The sequence below is a fragment of the Macrosteles quadrilineatus genome, unplaced genomic scaffold (assembly GCF_028750875.1).
Source record: "Macrosteles quadrilineatus isolate MER2022 unplaced genomic scaffold, UCM_ALF_1.0 Scaffold_2__2_contigs__length_208266976, whole genome shotgun sequence".
In the NCBI taxonomy this organism is placed as follows: Eukaryota; Metazoa; Arthropoda; class Insecta; order Hemiptera; family Cicadellidae; genus Macrosteles; species Macrosteles quadrilineatus.
In genome coordinates, this window is record NW_026542595.1 from 122553036 (window position 1) to 122571578 (window position 18543).

General features: G+C 33.9%; 1 protein-coding gene across 1 annotated transcript in view; it reads right to left on the reverse strand.

The window, feature by feature from the left end:
- Positions 1-18543, reverse strand: part of LOC128986328 (neprilysin-2-like) — a 45082-nt gene that overhangs the window by 3822 nt on the left and 22717 nt on the right. The window contains exons 3-19 of the mRNA XM_054406648.1: positions 14312-14396; positions 13775-13878; positions 13273-13332; positions 12790-12951; positions 12003-12086; positions 11117-11357; positions 10737-10944; positions 8252-8359; positions 7811-7961; positions 5984-6101; positions 5047-5143; positions 3994-4170; positions 3182-3285; positions 2493-2551; positions 1650-1698; positions 1423-1490; positions 426-556 (exon numbers count right to left, since the gene is read on the reverse strand). Coding sequence (XP_054262623.1) covers positions 426-556; positions 1423-1490; positions 1650-1698; positions 2493-2551; positions 3182-3285; positions 3994-4170; positions 5047-5143; positions 5984-6101; positions 7811-7961; positions 8252-8359; positions 10737-10944; positions 11117-11357; positions 12003-12086; positions 12790-12951; positions 13273-13332; positions 13775-13878; positions 14312-14396 — 2006 coding nt within the window. The remainder of the gene's footprint in view (positions 1-425; positions 557-1422; positions 1491-1649; positions 1699-2492; positions 2552-3181; positions 3286-3993; positions 4171-5046; positions 5144-5983; positions 6102-7810; positions 7962-8251; positions 8360-10736; positions 10945-11116; positions 11358-12002; positions 12087-12789; positions 12952-13272; positions 13333-13774; positions 13879-14311; positions 14397-18543) is intronic.

Sequence of the window (18543 nt, forward strand, 5' to 3'; positions counted from 1 at the left end):
ATTGGGTTGGTTTCTTACACACGTTATGGAAGGCCGAGATAATATACAGCTCCTATTTAGAAAGGTTTTATTTCTATCAGTGTAAAATTACCCAAATTCTATGTAGTAGTTTCCCTCCTCCACCTAGACCACATGAAATTCAAAAGGTCAAAATAGAGAATTTTGTAGTACAGACGTGACCCTTGGATCTTTCCCTCCTCTAAAGTCAGATTATGTCGATCAGGTTAGATAAATTATCACTCATTGTACGAATTGCAAGGGTGTTATGAAAAAGCTAGTTTAATGCTCATTTTTGTTTTACTACTCTTAAAAGCCCTTAATAGTCTTTTTTTTATGCTTCACCTCCTCACAATATATTGTGGGAATACCTGAATTGCAAAATTATAATAAGCATTATAAATGTAAAAATGAATTAAAGTATGTACCCATTCATCGACTTCTTCAATGTAGTAGTTGCTGTATTTGTCTACGAGACATGAAACTTTCTGGTTGAAAGCGCTGATTGAGTCATTGGTCCACCAGCTACGATAGTTGCCGTACCTGTCATACCTCCTTCCTGGAAAAAGAGGCCATTTGAAGACACGAAGGTTGGATTGATGTTTAGCATTTTTATCTCCAGCTATAGCTAAACATGTTCATCAAAACTGTTTATGAATCAAATCAAAGCTCTTTCATATGTTTGGAAAAGGTTTAAATTGCTTTTTCATCTTAAATAATTATTTTCTTTAATTATACACTATTTACTTTCTGTTACATGTTAGTCAACTAAAATCAATAAGTATTCCCAAGCAAGGTTTCCTATTGATTCTGAAGTGCGTACAACTTCATGTTGGGGCAGAAACAAGTGGTTATAGTGCTCGCCTTAAAATCTGAAGGTCGCTGGTTCGAATCCATGCAAGATCGTTTCCAGACCCGGATGCCTTTGTCATTGGGCTATGAATTAATGACGCTATCCAACAAAAAGGTAGTAATAAGACCAGGGTTTGGACTGTTCCCTTTAAAAACATAAAAATGCCACTAGCATAAAAACAAAACAAAAAACAATTTTAAAAACCTGAAGAGTTATCACTCAAAAACCTCTTAGCATAGTAATCTTAACTGGTTTTTAGTGTAAGGTGATTAGTGAATTGAGGGAAATGTTTATTTCTGTTTATTTCACAAAATTCTAAATTATCGCAACCCGATTGAATGACCTATTTCCAAACTAATGCTCTTCCCTTGTCTATAACCATAGAGGAATGTACTATGTACACTGCAAAATTTATACTAAAACCAATTAAAACCCCCCTTGTTCTCTGCGCTCAGGTTTGGTACAAGTAAATATATATAGACTGGTTTTTGTGAGTCTTAATCAAGTTAACTAAGTAAGAAAAATATACAACATTGATACCGTACTAGCAATGAACCTAAACAGTTTCTTACCATCTGTATCCAAAGCGTGAACCAGTTCATGTCCTAAGATTGAACCAATCGCTCCATAGTTGAGAGCACTGAAACAGAAGTAAGCAGTTTAACAATAAATTTTATCAACAGAAAGTTAAAGCGTAGAGTTCAATTAACCAATTTTTTATGTGTTTAAACATATTAAAAACTCTCTTCGATAATTATGAAAAGTGCAAAGTGTATTACAAGAGTTGTTCTCTACTTACTCGATTCCTAAATGGTAAAAAGGGAACTGTATCATCCCCAAAGGCACAACTGAAACAGATTAAATTAAAATAAATAATACAAAAAATCAATCAGATGTTGTAAGCACACCTTACTATATTTAAAAAATGATTCCCTGAGCATTTAATGAAAGAGGCCAACTATAACAGCCCTCTGATAAGTTGTTTAGCCCCCAGATTACTTTGTTTTATTTGTAAAATGGTTTATACACCCTCCCATTCAATAAGCATTGGGACTGTTTCACAGTAGCCTCAACTGTAGATGGGGGTCTGACTGGTTTGTACCTACTGGCAAACGTAAATGCCGCATTTTATGTACAGGCGATTGTTGTGAGCTACTAGCAAAATTCTGCGTTGCCACATTACCTCTACCTCAACCCCCCTACAGCCCAAACCTGTCTCTCCCTGACTTTTTCTTATTTCCATGAGTAAATAGGCAGCCGAAAGGACATCAAGGGGGTTCAAGCAGCGACGACAGCGGCTGTCAACGGCATTCCGAAAACCAAATTCCAGCGAGCATACGAGTGGCAGACTTGTGGAACTAAGTGTATTAAATCAGGAATGTATTTAGAAGAGAATGAGTAACTGCAATCAATTTTGATTTTTCCATTCAGTCCTGATACTTATTGAATTGACCCTGAAAGACTTCTATAATCACACTTTTAATCACAAATTTAATGTTAAACAGTTTATCTAATCATACAAAAATTAGTAGTTATTTAGAAACTACTACACTTTTTTATTTGTGGATTGTCTAAATGCCAAACTATTACTGAATGATCATTCATTCTTTAGTTCCTGACAAGTTTTAAATTATAAACTCACATATCATGTTGTCTTGTACACTGTAAGCAGCGTTAACTTCCAGCGGGTTGAAACCAGTACTGCAACACAATCATCAAATACACTCATTCAATACTCCCCAGAGCGCCATTTTAATTCTATCATTCTCTTCTCAGGCCTGAGGATCGGTATGGTTGGTCGAAATATTGCATTGTTTGGCGAATACGCTCTGTACGGACGTCATGTTTGTGGGCCTGAAATTTGAAGCCGCTGCCATGCTTTGTTGTGGGTTGGATAGTTTTTTTTCAGTCCCACAAATGTGACCTCACACTATTTAATACATAGAATTGCAAAAAGTGTTTTAAATACTGCATTTTGTTAAGCCCAGAACCAAGTAAATTCCTCAAAATACATGGTATAATCACATCGAGGAGTTGTGTTTAAGCAATTTATATATATACCTGTACAAATTTTTAATGAAGCTTTTTATAAGTATTTTTAACCAAACAAGGTACCGGAAAAGATTATTGGGCTGTTGTTCAAGTGTATTTTGGGCCTGGGGGCGCCAAAATGCTAAATCCGTCCCTACTAATCTGCAACAGATCAATCTTACAGTAATCTTAAAGTGTTAGGTTATACCAATGGAAACTATTTATGAGAGGAAAGTTTAACTTCACTATCCAAACACGATCTTCACAATTTTAACAAGCAAGTTAATTAATAAGTCATACTTATTGTTCATGTTGTACGTGTGTAGTGTGCTGAATGAGCTGTAAACCGAGCGGCCGAGAAATGTCAAAACATTCTCTAGATGTGTCTTCTCGTACATCTCCAACTGTGGAAAAAGAAAACAAAGTCTGTAGCAACGATTTTAATATTTGCAATAGTCTAATTCAAATTCCTATAGCCCAACTAATACAAGTTTTTGGTGGAATTAATAATGTAAGATGAAAAAAGAAACAAATGCACAACCAACTCATCTGAGAATATTGTCTGAGGTAGTTGATAGCATCTCCATTATAGCCGGGTTTACACGATGCCAGTTCGCGAGACAATTGTCTTTGCCAATTGGCATCACGTGGTTTTGGAATTGTCGTAGGCCAGGCAAGTTGAACGAGAACCTGTTCACACGTGGCCAACACTTGACCAGGCATTTTACAGTGAACCAGGGTACTACTGCCAAAAGACAAGACAGTGCTATTGGCCTCTACACCGTTTACACAGCGCCAATTGTCACGACAACTGAGTTTTCGAGGGGTAGGGGCCTCACTGGGCCCAGCTCGTTGTCCTCAGTCTACTCCCGGAGACAACTGAATTTCGGGACAATTGGCGGGCCTGAAGTGTTTACACGAAGCCAGTAATTCCAAGCCAGTCAGTTGTCTCCTGACAATTGTCTCGCCAACTGGCATCGTGTAAACCCGGCTTATCTATAAAAATGGCCTCTTTTATACTAGGCTTAACACTGTCTTGACTATAAAAAAATAGGATTTATTATCGACTACATAAAAATATTCTATCAGAAGCAAAAATTGTGTCTACTTACAGTGTCATAGTAATCCTCCACTTCTTCTTTGTCTAACATCCACTCAGGGAAGCCGATTCTTCTCCGGATGTGACCGACTTTTTCCTTTATCTCTATCTTTGTCGTCTTGTCAATCCACGAAGTTTTATCCACTGATTTGATGAAGGAGTCTTGAATGTCGTCAATCATTTTGTTTACCTGAAAAAATGTAAGTAAACCTTTAAATATTTAATCCAAATATTTTTTTGTGAAAACAAACTGTAATCTACCTGTTAACATCTCAAAATTGGTCCAACAGAGCTTTATAGAGAACATTGTTGGCAGAAATACAGAAAAGTTCCAAATTTCATTCAGGAGGCAGCCTGGGACCTGTCCATCATCAGGTCCAAATCTGATAAGATGACCTGGTGTTTTTGTCACCTGAGGATGATTGACTCCACGAGTCCGAAACAATAGTATACTACCGTAAGGATCACTTTATGAAGCAAGGTAACATAATACTATCTATGAGAATGATTTTCTAAGTAAGGGCCATTTTTGTGTGTAAATCCATAGTTCACTTGTACGCCGCAACAAGGCACCCGCCACTTACTGGCATCATTTGTGAACATATAATGACACAAACTTCAGCTCTGTAGTAATATGTACCCTTTGCTGTGTGTTTAAAAAGTTTTTGAACCATTGAATTCCCCGCCACTTGCCAGATAAGGTCAGTGTGGTACGTTTTTTTACCGCAAGAAACATATCCGATGCTGACATCATCACCAGATGACTAAAGCAGTGGTAGCGGGGGATGTGCGGGAATAAGCTAGGGAGTATAAAAATGGCCGTTAAAATGTTCATTTTGGAAGGAATTGTGTTTTTGTGGGTACCCTAGACTACTCACAGAATACCACAAAGGAAAAAGGATTTCACATTATTTTTCCACTCCATTTTTTTCACGGAACAATTTCATTCTATAATGCATTTCTGCACTTAACCCTCAGTTTATTCATTAGGGCCATGAACTCCAGTCATGAATATATGTTTCTCCTGCAATAGATTAAATTAAAGGCTTAAAAGTCTTGTATTTACCTTTGGTTTGGTCATGTAAAGGAAAGACTCGGTGGTTTTGGCTGTTCCTACTGCCACGTCTAACAGTTTGTAGACAACGTAGGCACAATGCGTTGGTCTGTACAATAAAACTCAAGTAAAATTTCTTCCATTAAAAACCATAAATCAGAAACCTCATAACTACAGATTTAGGATAGAAATTTTTGGATATAGAGCAGTTATTTCTTTATATTTAAAGAAAATATATTTGCGAATAACTATGTCTTAAGCCGGTTTTTCACAAGGCCAGTAGAGCACGCAGGTTACTTGCCTTTAGTGTATTTCAAGTTACAGGTAGCCTGCAAGTCAACTGGCTTTGTGTAAACACCGTTTTAAAGTGTACTACTATTATCTATTTTTTTTTTTCGGTTTTTAAATCTTTTAGGATGCTGTGAAGTACCATACTTTGGTTAATAAAGCTCTGTCAGTGGCTAAATTGAACTAGATTCTAATACTGGCTTCAACTTTGAAAGGGGGGGATGGAATTTCACAGTCAAAAGTAGTGATCAATAATAATTAATCTTGATTCTCGAAGTGAGTTTTTCCTCCTTGAAAGATTTATCGCCTTTACGACCTTTCAATTTGTCAGCAAAAGGTAGTATTAAGATTTTTTCCTAGTAGTTTGTAAAGGGTATTAGTTGTTTACCTTGTTTCTTGTCATTCTATAAATTTAAAAAATTAAACAATCAATAGCTTGTTGTTGTTATTGTTGGTTACATGACAAAATAGTAGGTCTAAAAGAATGAATTGTAAAATTTACCCTAAAATGATGAATAAATATTAAGTCTAAGTCTTTGTCGGTACACTTCAAACACACTCCAGCATTGAAAACACATAAAAAGGCTATAGGTTTTACAATTAAGTCTACTTGCAATAAGTCTACTTGCAGCAGTCTTCAAAACTAATGCATGTACATTACCTAGAAGCTGGAGCTACTTCTCCGATAGTTTTTTCCTCAAAGTCTGTCCGAAGATCCCTCATATAGTTGGTAGTGTGAGGAGCGAGTTCGAACACGACCTCCCACCACACCGTCAAAACTGGAAACAAATTTTACCTTTCTTCAGCTCTATGTTAAACATTCTTTGTTGGTTATAGGTGTGGATTTTGAACGTTTTGAAACTTGTGTTTACCTAATCAGTGATATTAATATCCAATAATCCTTTAAATAACATATAAAACGTTTATTAAGTAACGTTAAAACATGCTGACAATTAGAGGTTGGGTGTTTTGTTTTGTTGTTGTTGTTTCCACAAAAACTCATATTATCTTTGTTTGCATGATTAGTTGTTAAATACAAAACCGTGATTCAGTTTTCAGTTAAATATACAGATATTTATTACTATTTAGAACATTTTTTTATGTTTCGACACAGCTCTTAACAAAAATAAGACACAAATTACTAAGTATATGTCAAAGGCAGAGCTAGTCTAGTGGTAGATCTTGGGACTTCGATAGAGGTCCTGGGTTCAAATCCTACCAATTACCAAATGGATTTGAGTTTTGTGATAGTGCCGCAACCCGGTGGTGTAGCCTGAAGTAACGTGTAAGAATGGTTTTGTGCTAGAGTCTAGCAAAAAAAGTAGAATTTTTTAAATTATATATATATTGTTTGTGAGATTATGTTACTCAAATGTTTTGTTAAATTTGGTATAAAAAATATTTTTCATCAATTTATTCATCGTGAATTAAAACCCATTAATAAATCAACAATAATTGGTTGCATGTCACACAGTAAAAGTGAAAATACATGTTGAGATAAAGTCTACACTGATAATAATAACTAATGAGGAAGTGATATTTGGAAACTGATTTATAACACCTCCGCAGTAGATTTGGTTTCTTGATAGTAGATATGTTTGAAACAGGAAATATCAAACCTTTTGAGCACCTCATTTTTATATTAGAACAAATTTTTCTAATTTTATTTTGCATCCAACAATGTATGCAAAATATTGTACAGTTTCTTTACATACAAATTATGAAGATTCTCTAGTATTGCTACAGTATAAAATGGAATTGTTGCTTATTTAAATATCACTAGCACATAAGTCCCTAAAAAGCTCAATAATGTAAAACAAATTATTCTAATATTCAAACAAACTCAGAAATATATTATCTATGTATCAGAATATATATCCCTGTACACCATATCTTTTGTTTGTTTATTGTCTTTGTTTGCTTTTGTTGATGTTATTTTCAATAAATAATTGAATCACTCCATAGCTTTAACTTTGCTAAAGACAGCAAACAATAATTGTTTGTAAATAAATACTGGTTTATTAAGGTAGCTTTGGTCTTTTAGTTAATGACGACAAAACGGCATCCCCGATTGAAATATTGGAAATTGTCTTCGTCAAATGTGAAAAGGCAAATAAAGATGTGTTGAGATTAGCTTAGTCCATCCACTACAGTATTACAAAAGATTTTTTTCTTCATCGCCCTGCCTTATAAAAGGAGTAACGTATAATATTACAATTACGTATAGCCAATGAAATGGGTACGCCACCTAGATGGGGGTTATAACCTGAATATGAGTGAAAGATGAGTTTAGAATGAAGTGAGATACCTTGTGTAGTGTAGCTTTGTTACCGACTAAGACTAGCTGTTTCATTAACCAGGACCATTAATTAAAAGCTGAGTCTAGGGAACAATTTTCTCAAGACTGAGTAAATTTTTGGCGTTATAATCATTTACAATATTACATATAATTGGCTGAGCCAATGAGTTTTTGCTTTATTAAACTTACATATTGTAGAAGGAGGAGTTTTTGCGAGAAGTTTCATCAACGCCTTCAGGTAGTCGACGCTATAAACTGCCAACTTGTCGTAATCGTCCAGGTTAACATCCAGTTCATCAATTCCTTCAAACAACACCTCAATGTATTTCCTCCAGTTTATCTGTAAATTACAAATTTTCATGCAAATTATAGCAATACAAATTGTTTGGGGAGATGAAGTAATTCCTTCAACAATTAATTTTAAATCAGCTAAATTTTCAGAGCGAGTTTTCAAGCTACGATAGCCAGCTTTTTTACATGCAGCTCGTAAACTAGCTCGATATGTATATATACTCACTTGATAGCTGTCATTAAAGAGCCCTGGTAAAAGTTGACTCTACTAGTGACTTATAGATAACCAAGGAAAACATTTAAGTTATAAGAAGAAGAAATTTTTGGAAGATACCTTACTTGTGAAGTTGTAACAGCCTTGTCAGTAATCTTCTGAAGTTCTGTCACCCACATGTTCTTAGGCAGATCATCTCGTGTTGGATCAGTTGAAGTGAAATTCTCCTTCAGCTGTGCAGAAGACAGTTGCTTAAATTACTAGTTTGTAGACTCATTTAGGGCTTATTCCTTAAATTTTGGATGTAATTCATTGTATAGAATTGATTTTTTTATCTTAAGAGATGCTGTATATGGATAATACTAGGATTGCGGCTAAAATAGATTAGGAAACCGCTAAATTGGCTATTTCTAGGTGCAGGTCAGTTTTCTGTGTTCTATTGTGATTTTTTAGTATGCCCAACTCAGCCTATAAACCCTACTAAACAGTGGCAGGATTGAAGACAAATTAAAAAAAAAACCTCTTTAGACCAATGCTGTAATGTCGTTGTGGGCTAACATTAGTCCCATACTGGCTCATCATCATATTTATAATATCGTCAAAATGTCAAATCAAATGTCAAGCATCAAAGGTAGTCAAGTCAAGTCAAGTCAAATAAATCTTTATTCAGACATACAACAATGTGTACATGAATGCGTCTTAATCTTAAACTATAACTAATACTAAAACCATTTTCCTGATCCGTTTTATTTCTTTTTTACATATTTACATGTTTATTTACATTTTTGAACATAGTGCAGTAAATTCTTCAAAATTATAAAACTCTCCATTAATTAGAAAATTCTTAAGCTTTTTTTTGAACTTATTTCTGTTTTCCTCATTTCTGATGCTACAAGGGAGAGAATGAAAAAATTTAACCCCAATATAATCAGGACTTTCTTTAAATTTTTCTTTTTTATGCTTTTTAATTATAAAATTTTGTTTGTGCCTAGTATTGTAAGTATGTACATCCTGCTGTCTTTGCAGTTGTGACTCCCGGCTTTTAACATATAATATAGTCTTATATATGTAGAGGCTGTAAACTGTAAAGAATTCTAATTCTTTGAAACGATTTTTACATGATTCATTTTCATTTAAATTAAGGATGCACCTTATGGCCTCTTTTTGTAAATGTAAAATTTCATTTAAGTTAGATTTATTTGTTCCACCATAAATTTCAATGCCATAAGCAATATGGGAGTGTATATTTGAATAATAAACCACACGCAAAATTTCTTTACTGCAAAGGGGAAATAGTCGTCTTAAAGTAAAAATACCGGAGCTAATTTTATTACATATTTTATCGACATGTGAGGTCCACTTTAGTGTACTGTCCAAGGTTAGACCTAAAAATTTGGTTTCACATGCAAAATTTTCAAATATCTTTTCGCCAGACTTTTTACACTCAAATTTTATGAAGGTTGTTTTGTTTTTATTAAGTAAAAGGTTTTTTTCATTTGAATAATCTCCAATTATTTTGAGCGAATCTTTCATTTTTATTTCAAGAAGTTCAATATTCTTTTCATGCATAGACATACTTATGTCATCTGCATACAAGCAGAGGGCATTGTTTTCTACCCGTTCAGATAAATGTTTTGGCATCCCTCCCAAGTAGCACAGGAACAGGAACGGACCCAACACAGATCCCTGAGGAACAGAATACTTAACTTCCCTAACATTAGATCTAACATTGTACATCTTATTTCCATCTAAATACCCAATGTTAACAAACTGTTGGCGGCCCTCTAAATAAGACAAGCTTTTGATTATAGTTTTATGAACTAAGACTGCAGAATTTGGGTCAATCGTTCAGAGTTCTGTAGTTAATATCAATTTTCATGGACTATCTCTTTCTTTTTTGTCCAATTCATTAGTCAGTCAACAGACTGGGAATACTATTAAGATGCATCATTGTCAACATTGATTTTACCAAACGTAAAATCCATTTAAATCAGACTTGTATATACTTGGATTAGACTATTAATATCTATTATTATCTTTTAGCAGTACACCATCATTTACGTAAGTTAGTTTTCTTGTTCCATTTAGAAGAATCTATAGTAAACCTAGTTTTGCAGTTATTAAACTTTGAAAAGTTGGCTGTGTAATTTTTCTTCATAATATCATCAACAAAAGAATTAAATATATAGACCAACAGCAGTATGCTGCGGTTAGCATATATTATGACGTCTACTGCTAGGAGTGCCATGTAGTTTCGGCGCACACCGCTGCAGCATCAGCGGTAGCGTGTGTTACCATAACAAGTTGGTTGTTTGAACCAGGGTTGCCAACTTCTGGAGGATTCTTCAGAATTTGTTATTTTTCGGAGGTTTTATGAAAAAAATGGGCTTCCTGTTAAAATCACGGGATTTCAGAATTTTGTACTTTACTCATATTGAAAAGTGGGTCTGATATGTTGGTAGCATTTTGTAACGACGGCAGTGAATCGACCAACACTGAGCATACAGTAGCAGCACATTAAAGGACCTTCCTTTTACAGTCTATATTTATTCTATTTGTCTTTGATAATATCTAAGCTAAGTGCTCTTCCCAAAAAACTAATCTACTTACATTAATAAGTTTGGCTTCAAAATCTATTATCTTCTTAGCAGCCTCTTGAACAGTAGAGTTGAGAGCTTTAGAAGATTGATTGTTGTACTCCAAGATATAATTCAAAGTTTTGACTATGTAGTCTTTCCAAGCTATTTTGCCTCGAGCTCCGCCCCTAGCTAGAAGTCTACGGAGTGGAGGACGTTTTATTTTGCTGTGTTCGTTATGACTGCAAAACACAAAACCGTTAAATATATCATCAAACTTAGGCAGTTAACAAAGAGTTCATTGCTTGTCAAATAGATTTTTCTACAAGGTTACTGTTTGAACATCCCCTGTAATTCCTCTTTAGAGATGATACTATCCCCCTTCTTTTACAGTAAAACAAGGTTTTCACTAACCTAGGCAGTGGACTGCTGTCCGAAGGCATCCCTACAGATATTCTATTCACAGTGTTGTTAACAGGGTCTGCCATAACGTCGAAGCCAATAAAGATGTCCTTGTCAATGTGTCGCTTGATGTGAGCTACAGCCTCCTGCCAGGAGATGGTAGCATCGCCTGCACCGAGGGGAGGCTTGCGCGGCAAACCTAGGTGCTCCAGGAACCTCATCATCGGACTTAGCGACACCTTCTGCAAAGAATCTGTAAACCAAAAGGTTGTTGGGTTAATGTTTGTGACTTCAAGTAATTGTTCAAAAGTTTTTTTAAAGCTAAGTGAATTGTAATATTTTTATTATTAAAATTGGGTTTTTTAAATTTAAGGTCCCCATCGAGATTCTGTCGCAGCCATATGAGCTAGTTCAGATTTGAAACCATTATTGTACAAACCTTACTTCGTCCACTACCATTCTAGCCAGTTCCCATTTATTTGATAAGAAATTGTCAAAGTGTGGTTCAACATGTTGTAAAAGAAATTAAACGCTTCCACCACGTATGACTCACATTCTATGATAGGGTTCGGTTGTAAAGGGGTCAATTCCTGATTATTCCTTATGCCAGTTGACAAATATGTATGCAGAAAGATGCTTTTGTAGTAGAATATGTATTTAAATTGCTTAACAAGTTAACAGTCTAGGATCACAGTATTATCACTTAGTTAAATTCATTGATTGATTTGCACCCGGCACCTCGGGAACAGAGTCCCACCCTCTACCACTAGACCAGCTCACTCCTCAATAAAAAACTAAAGTCACACTATGTTCAAAACACTAGGTCATCCTTATAGTATAATATATTATTTAGTTAGTACGTACTAACTTTTACCTAATACCGGTAATCTAAACTTACCAATATCTTTACACGCTCTGAACATAATTCTAGCTTGGTGGACAGGCCTGGGTTCATCATCAGTGTCATTTTGCTCTAAATATTCTGTAAAAATACAAACATCTTAAAAGTCACAACAAAATCTTCAAAAACGTAATCACCAGGTAGTGTTTACAGATTGAATTTCGAAGAACAAATCAATTTTAGAGTTTTTACAAGTCCCTTTATTTACTAAGATGAATAATTTATTTAAATGCCATAAATAAAATACGACAAATCATTTTACAAGTTAAATAAACCTATAAGGACAACACAGTTTTAAAGCAGTACAACCCATTGCCAGAATAATCGATTTGTCTCATAAAAATGATTTAAAAAAATTATGTCCTGTAGTCATATGCGAGGTTTTTCCGTCAATTAAGTTCCTCAGCATCGAGCTAACAAGCAATTTAAAATCTGAGACCCACGTCTTGTTTCTTACTTAACTCACTACTATGCCCACCCTTATGAATGATGTCCCTGGTCATAGCATTGACATTGAGAGATAAAATTTATGCTCCTGCCAAGTATAAATTACGATCTGTGATTACATTTCTGTAGTCTGATCCGTCAACTGATATAAAAATTCCATCGCAGGTAGACAGAAATGAGCTAAACACAGACCTTAATCCACAGACTCAGCTTGTATATTAGTAACCTGTTACACAAACAATCAAAATAAATATGTAATAAATTTATATCAGAATCCTAAATAAAACCTTCAATAAATTTACTTCCCAACGGAAATAACCAAACCTTGACTGCTTACCTCTAACTGTTCTGATTGAAAAATGATTCCTGTTTGTGAACCAGTCTTCATTGAAGTCTGTCTCCGGAATCGGATGCTCCTTGTCAAAATTACCACAAGCGAATTGGTAAAAGTCATCGCAAGGATTGGCAGAAGGATCCATAGAGTTCAGTATCATTGCGGCTGTAAAACAAAAGAGTACAAAGTTAAAAACAAAAAATTATATAATTTAATGTGTATTATTCTTTGTAGATTGAATTTGATTTTTAATTAACTATTCTTAGAACTATTCTTCTTTCCATTTAATTTTTACATTTATATTTTACCCATAATATAGTTAAGTTAACTATATAGTAACAGTTACTTCAGTATTTCAAATTTTAAAATGTACTGTATCTAAACTTGAATTTAAACTAATTTACTTTACTTCACTAATCAGTGAACTAATTAGAAGCGGTGAACTATGATTGAAAAATAAGTTATAAACAAATCCAAAATACACACCTGCTGTAATGCATTCTGCTGTTACACAAATATCTTTTGGCGATAACATATTTTCAATATCTGAAAAAAATTAAATAAAATGGTTTTTATTTCTTGACAAACTGAAGGAAATGGAACTTAAAAGTTGGAATCGTGTCCTACTGCAGTATACTCTAGTAGATTTCTTTTCTAAGAGAAAACACTCACGTCACAGCGAACCATTAAATTACCAACGACACACTCAAGTATTACTAAAAGTCACAACAATAGAAGCCATTTTACGATAGGATAAGAAGTCTTCATGCAATATGCATGTTGACGGTATTTCGTCTATTTGTTCAAACATTGATTTGAGGCACAAAACCACATAAATGATAAATCAAATATTTGCCTCTAAATCTTCATTGTTTTAGACAATTTTTTCACTTACCTAGTTATAAGAAATCATTCTTACTTTTTCTATCAGTTTATAATACTTAAATACTTAATTCGTGCAATGGTAGAATTTAGTGGCAATACTTACAACTATATAATAGGAAGGCACACGCTGTTAAAAGTCCTAGAGTTATTAAAATTAAAATGCCAATGTAAACTTTCAGTCTGCTTTTGGAAGCTCCACTTCTGACCCTGAAAATACAAAAATAAATTAACATATTTTCTTAAAATTAAGTACATAAACTTGATAAATTTGAAGACCCAATGAATTTCATCTGTATAACAACAGTACTATCAAATTTAAAAAGCTTTCTTTATTTTTTTACCTATAAACCCTCCAATAAACAAATACATTTGCATACTTGTTTGAATAGTAGCTTTACACGTCTTTACAAAATTTCAAATTTAATTAAAATCGAATGATGTTTACTGAATTTTTCATGCTAATGGACACATGTATATACAAATAACAAATAAATTAATTTGAACTGATGGTGTTACCCTTTACGGGCAACAAAATGAAAAAGTAAATCAGTGTTATAAGTACGTCTTGTTATGAGATCTAGGGGTAATGGATTATTCCCTATTAGGGAAATTCACTAAAATGTATAATTCCAGTACTGACCTGTTTCTAGTTCCAACCACTGACACCAGGTCCTGGTCACTGTCCACTCCACTCCAAACCGACTTAGCACCAGGAGAATCCAGCTCTGGAAAACAACAAGATGCTCAGAAAAATTGTAGGATTTCCAGTGATTTTAGCGGTTCTAATACATTAGCCTTAGCTTATATCTTATCCAATAACAAAAGTTATCATCGCCTCCATTCAACACTAATCTTTGCCTTATACAAACTGTTTTGGTGTGTTTAAGTATAGTCTAAAGGTGTAAAATTTTAATTTTTGTATGATAATCAGCTAAATTATTGATTACGCTAGTCATGATTCAATTGGGGGGAAAATGTTTTGATTTACCTACTTCCCAATATGACTGCTAGTTTCTGGATATACTTTTGTAAAATTTAACAGAATGTAAATTTTAGTTGTAGGATATAAAAGTTCAACAAAACAACCCATGTGTAAGGTGCATATTTTAACAAAAATATGAGGGAAGGATTAGTGTAGAGTGTATACTGGAATAATATGATCTGTGTAGCTTTGTTACTGATTAAGATCAGCTGTTTCATTAGCCAGGATCATTTATTCAAAGCCCAATGATCAGGAACAGCTGGGTCCAGTTTCAAACAATCAAAAAGCTAGAGAACTTTACACATGATATAACAGGCAACATTTTGATTGTTAGGAGATCACTATAACCACTCATCTACCCAGCCAGTTAATGTAATACAATACTGTATATTTAAATATAATACAATAAAATATCTAATTCAATAAAATGGTATAATAGTTATATTGAGTGCTATAAGTGTTTTTAATACAAAATTGCTTATCAGACAGTCTGAATAACTTAGTTGAAACTCTCACAATAAATATTAAATTAAATCACACACACATGTAAAGGACTTTAAAAACAATCTAGAAAAATTATAATTACTGAACAAAAAAAATATTCTCTACCAAATAAAATAACAACAAAACTATCTCAGTTTCTCGTCTTTACAGCAGGATGCAGGTAACAGGTATTTCATAAGTTTCCCACCAGTAGCGCTGCACGCGGTGTCGACAGACGCCGGAAAACCATTTACCCGCCAAACCGATCCCCAATCACGCTATCTGTCACTGGATCAGCTGATCTCTGGAAAAGTTCACACAGCTGATCGTGATTACGAACGCCTTTCTCTCGTCATTGTAGTTTCACTGTTGATAATCGTTATGCTGTGTATGGTGTTGTCCAGTAAACAAAATGCAAAACTACGGGAATCGTTTATGTTTGAAAATAATAAGAAAATCTAAAATTAACATTTTAAAAACGCTGCGTTTACCAGATATTTTTTTGCATACGGTGTTGTATATTTTATTTTCTGCGTTTTTGTATATTTTACACAATATATATATCTGATTTTTTACCAATCCCTATGAAAATTGGCATGTATGTTAAGGTAAAATCATCGGTATTGTAGGCTTAGAAAAAAATCTATGTCATGGCCCAACGTAAAGTTTTTAAATAACGTGTATTTAAGTAATAAAAGGCAAATTCCTGGAAAACAAGTGACAAAATTTCACACAAAAACATTTACTATCGTAGATGAATTAATCTTTTGCAACAGTGTCTATCCGAACCCATCTTACATCCATTCACAATTATTTAGCATTCAAATAAACTCATACTCTTTTAGATGAGTTATTTGTGGGTTACAACAAAATTAATTCTTATGGCTGCCAAAACCTAGCATGCTTATTAAATAAGCATGTTAATTTTAGTAGACTATACATGTTGTAGAGTAATATTTTCTAATAAATATTATTTTTCGATAAAAATAGACAAATTTTTACTGAAAAAAGATTGGATTACCAAAATATTATTTTTCAACGGTCGGATTGGGTTAATGTTTTAACTCTAGCTAGAATATGTTGCAAAGTACTCCCTTTTGCATATAGGCTTAAATTACTCAAATTAATTTTTAGTAGGTAAATTTGTTTAGTGTTTGAAACACTATCACTTTTATGCTGTTAAAAGCAAATACTGAGGTTCCGGTCATAAAATCGGGGAATTTCTCAACTTGACGGCCAAAAATATTATTCCTAATTATTTATTTCAAAACTATCATCACTAATAATGGGGGTTATCCCTAAAATCATTGAATAATGCTGATACGTTAAATCAATCCCTAGTGTGATCGTGACCAAATGTATGCCTAGCTCTAATGAAAGGCTTGCATGACCAACATTTAGGTAGACAGTGGACCACGCCCCTAATTGTGTTAGTTTCATCTATTTCTGGTCTGAATGGAACAGCCTTGGCTCACACATTGTCACATTCGATTATACAATGGCCAGGGTGCAGACCTAACTTTCGTAATCAATGCATCAATTTAAACATTGCAAGATTTCTATGACTAAATTATTATGTCCATACAGTAATTTGTATCCAACAAATACTACGGTACATAGGAGAAATTTTCCTTCGTATTTCGAATCCTTGAACAATGATTTAATGACTTCTTCAATAGGCTGGATTGTGTTGGATTCTTAAATAACGATGAACTGTTGTGCTGTAAATCAATTTAGTGCGATTATAGTCCTGAATTGATCATTGATTCTGAACTAATTTGTTACACACGGATGACACCGATTAATTGTATAGCACGGTACAATTACTAACTAAAATTGTATACATAACTAAAATTATGTAAAGCTAATGATTTGGAAATAAGCCAATTGGGGAGTGTTGCACGACGTCCAAGTGCCACGACGTCCAATAATATTTTTCCAGTGCCACGACGTCCAAAACATAATTTTTGAGTTGTTGCACGACGTCCAAGTGCCACGACGTCCAAAAGTACAGTAACTGCCAAAGATATAGTCTTTCTACAAGCTTTGGACGTCGTGGCACTTGGACGTCGTGAAACAGCGCACTATAGAATTGTAAAAAAGTAATATTTGCGGGAGTGTTGCACGACGTCCAAAGTCGCTGCCAGTTGCACGACGTCCAAGTGCCACGACGTCCAATCAATATTTACTGTTGCACGACGTCCAAGTGCCACGACGTCCAAAGTGCCTGCACACTGTGAACACTGTTTGCCGACCTCAGTGCATACAGTTCGCATTGCAATTATTGAAGGCAACTAGTCCTAGTCAACTGTTTGAAAGTTGTCAACCACTTCGTCTTCGATTAATGTTTAAATTATTCAATATTCAATGGTTCTAATTGAACTAATTATTGCATTAGCTCAAATTTTTTATATGTAAAATAAATACTATGTCACCGTAAAATGTAATGATGCAGTATTTCTGTTGTTATGATTGCATAATTGATTTCTACAAAATAGAGCTATGTCATAGAAACGAAATAAATAAATGACTACACTATTCACTATATTGTATGATTAATACAATAAATTAATCACTAGCCCAAAAGTAAATATAGTTGGTTTAATGTGAGTAGTGGTAGAATTCTAAGTACTGCAGTAGAATAGAATCTTCATACTATATCAATTGGTAGCAAATTTACTCGTAAGATAAAATGTATGCACAGTTTTATAACAGCTGTAAGACTTCCCATTTAAGTACCGGTATCGTTGAAATTGTATAACTTCCATTGAACAGAAATGAGATAAGTAGATATTGATACACAAATATATGAATTTTCATACACTTATAATATGACGAATTCAAAAAAGTTTTATCCGTCAAATGTACTAAACATTATGTAAACTATCAACTTTTTAAGCTATAATGATGTTACTACAATGGTTAAAAATGTTTCCTGTGAAACAATGGGAATAATTCGTTTAAAAAAGAAATCATTCATCATGGATATAGGAAATAATTAAGATTCTATAATCATTGCCCTATCAACCTAGGCCCTTTTCCTGAGTGTTATGAGGTTTATGTTTTGATTTATTTTTGTGTAAACCATAATATAATCCCCAGCCACAGCAAATCTGTAGACTGAATTTCCATTTGCCTGATTATATAATTTCACTAAAATATATTAGAAAATTACCCTATTTTCCATATTTATTTATATTTTCCTATTTTTCCTATTTGTCGGTTTGGAACTATTGTGATAGCTTTTTGTTTACAGTGCAAACCATGGATGGATGTATGAATGGATGGATGGATGTTTGTGACAAGCAAACGCGAAAAATACGAAACCGACAAGGTTGAAATTTGGTATGATGATAGATGACATCCCCGATTAACATATTCTTACCTCAAAAATTCTTTCAGTCTCC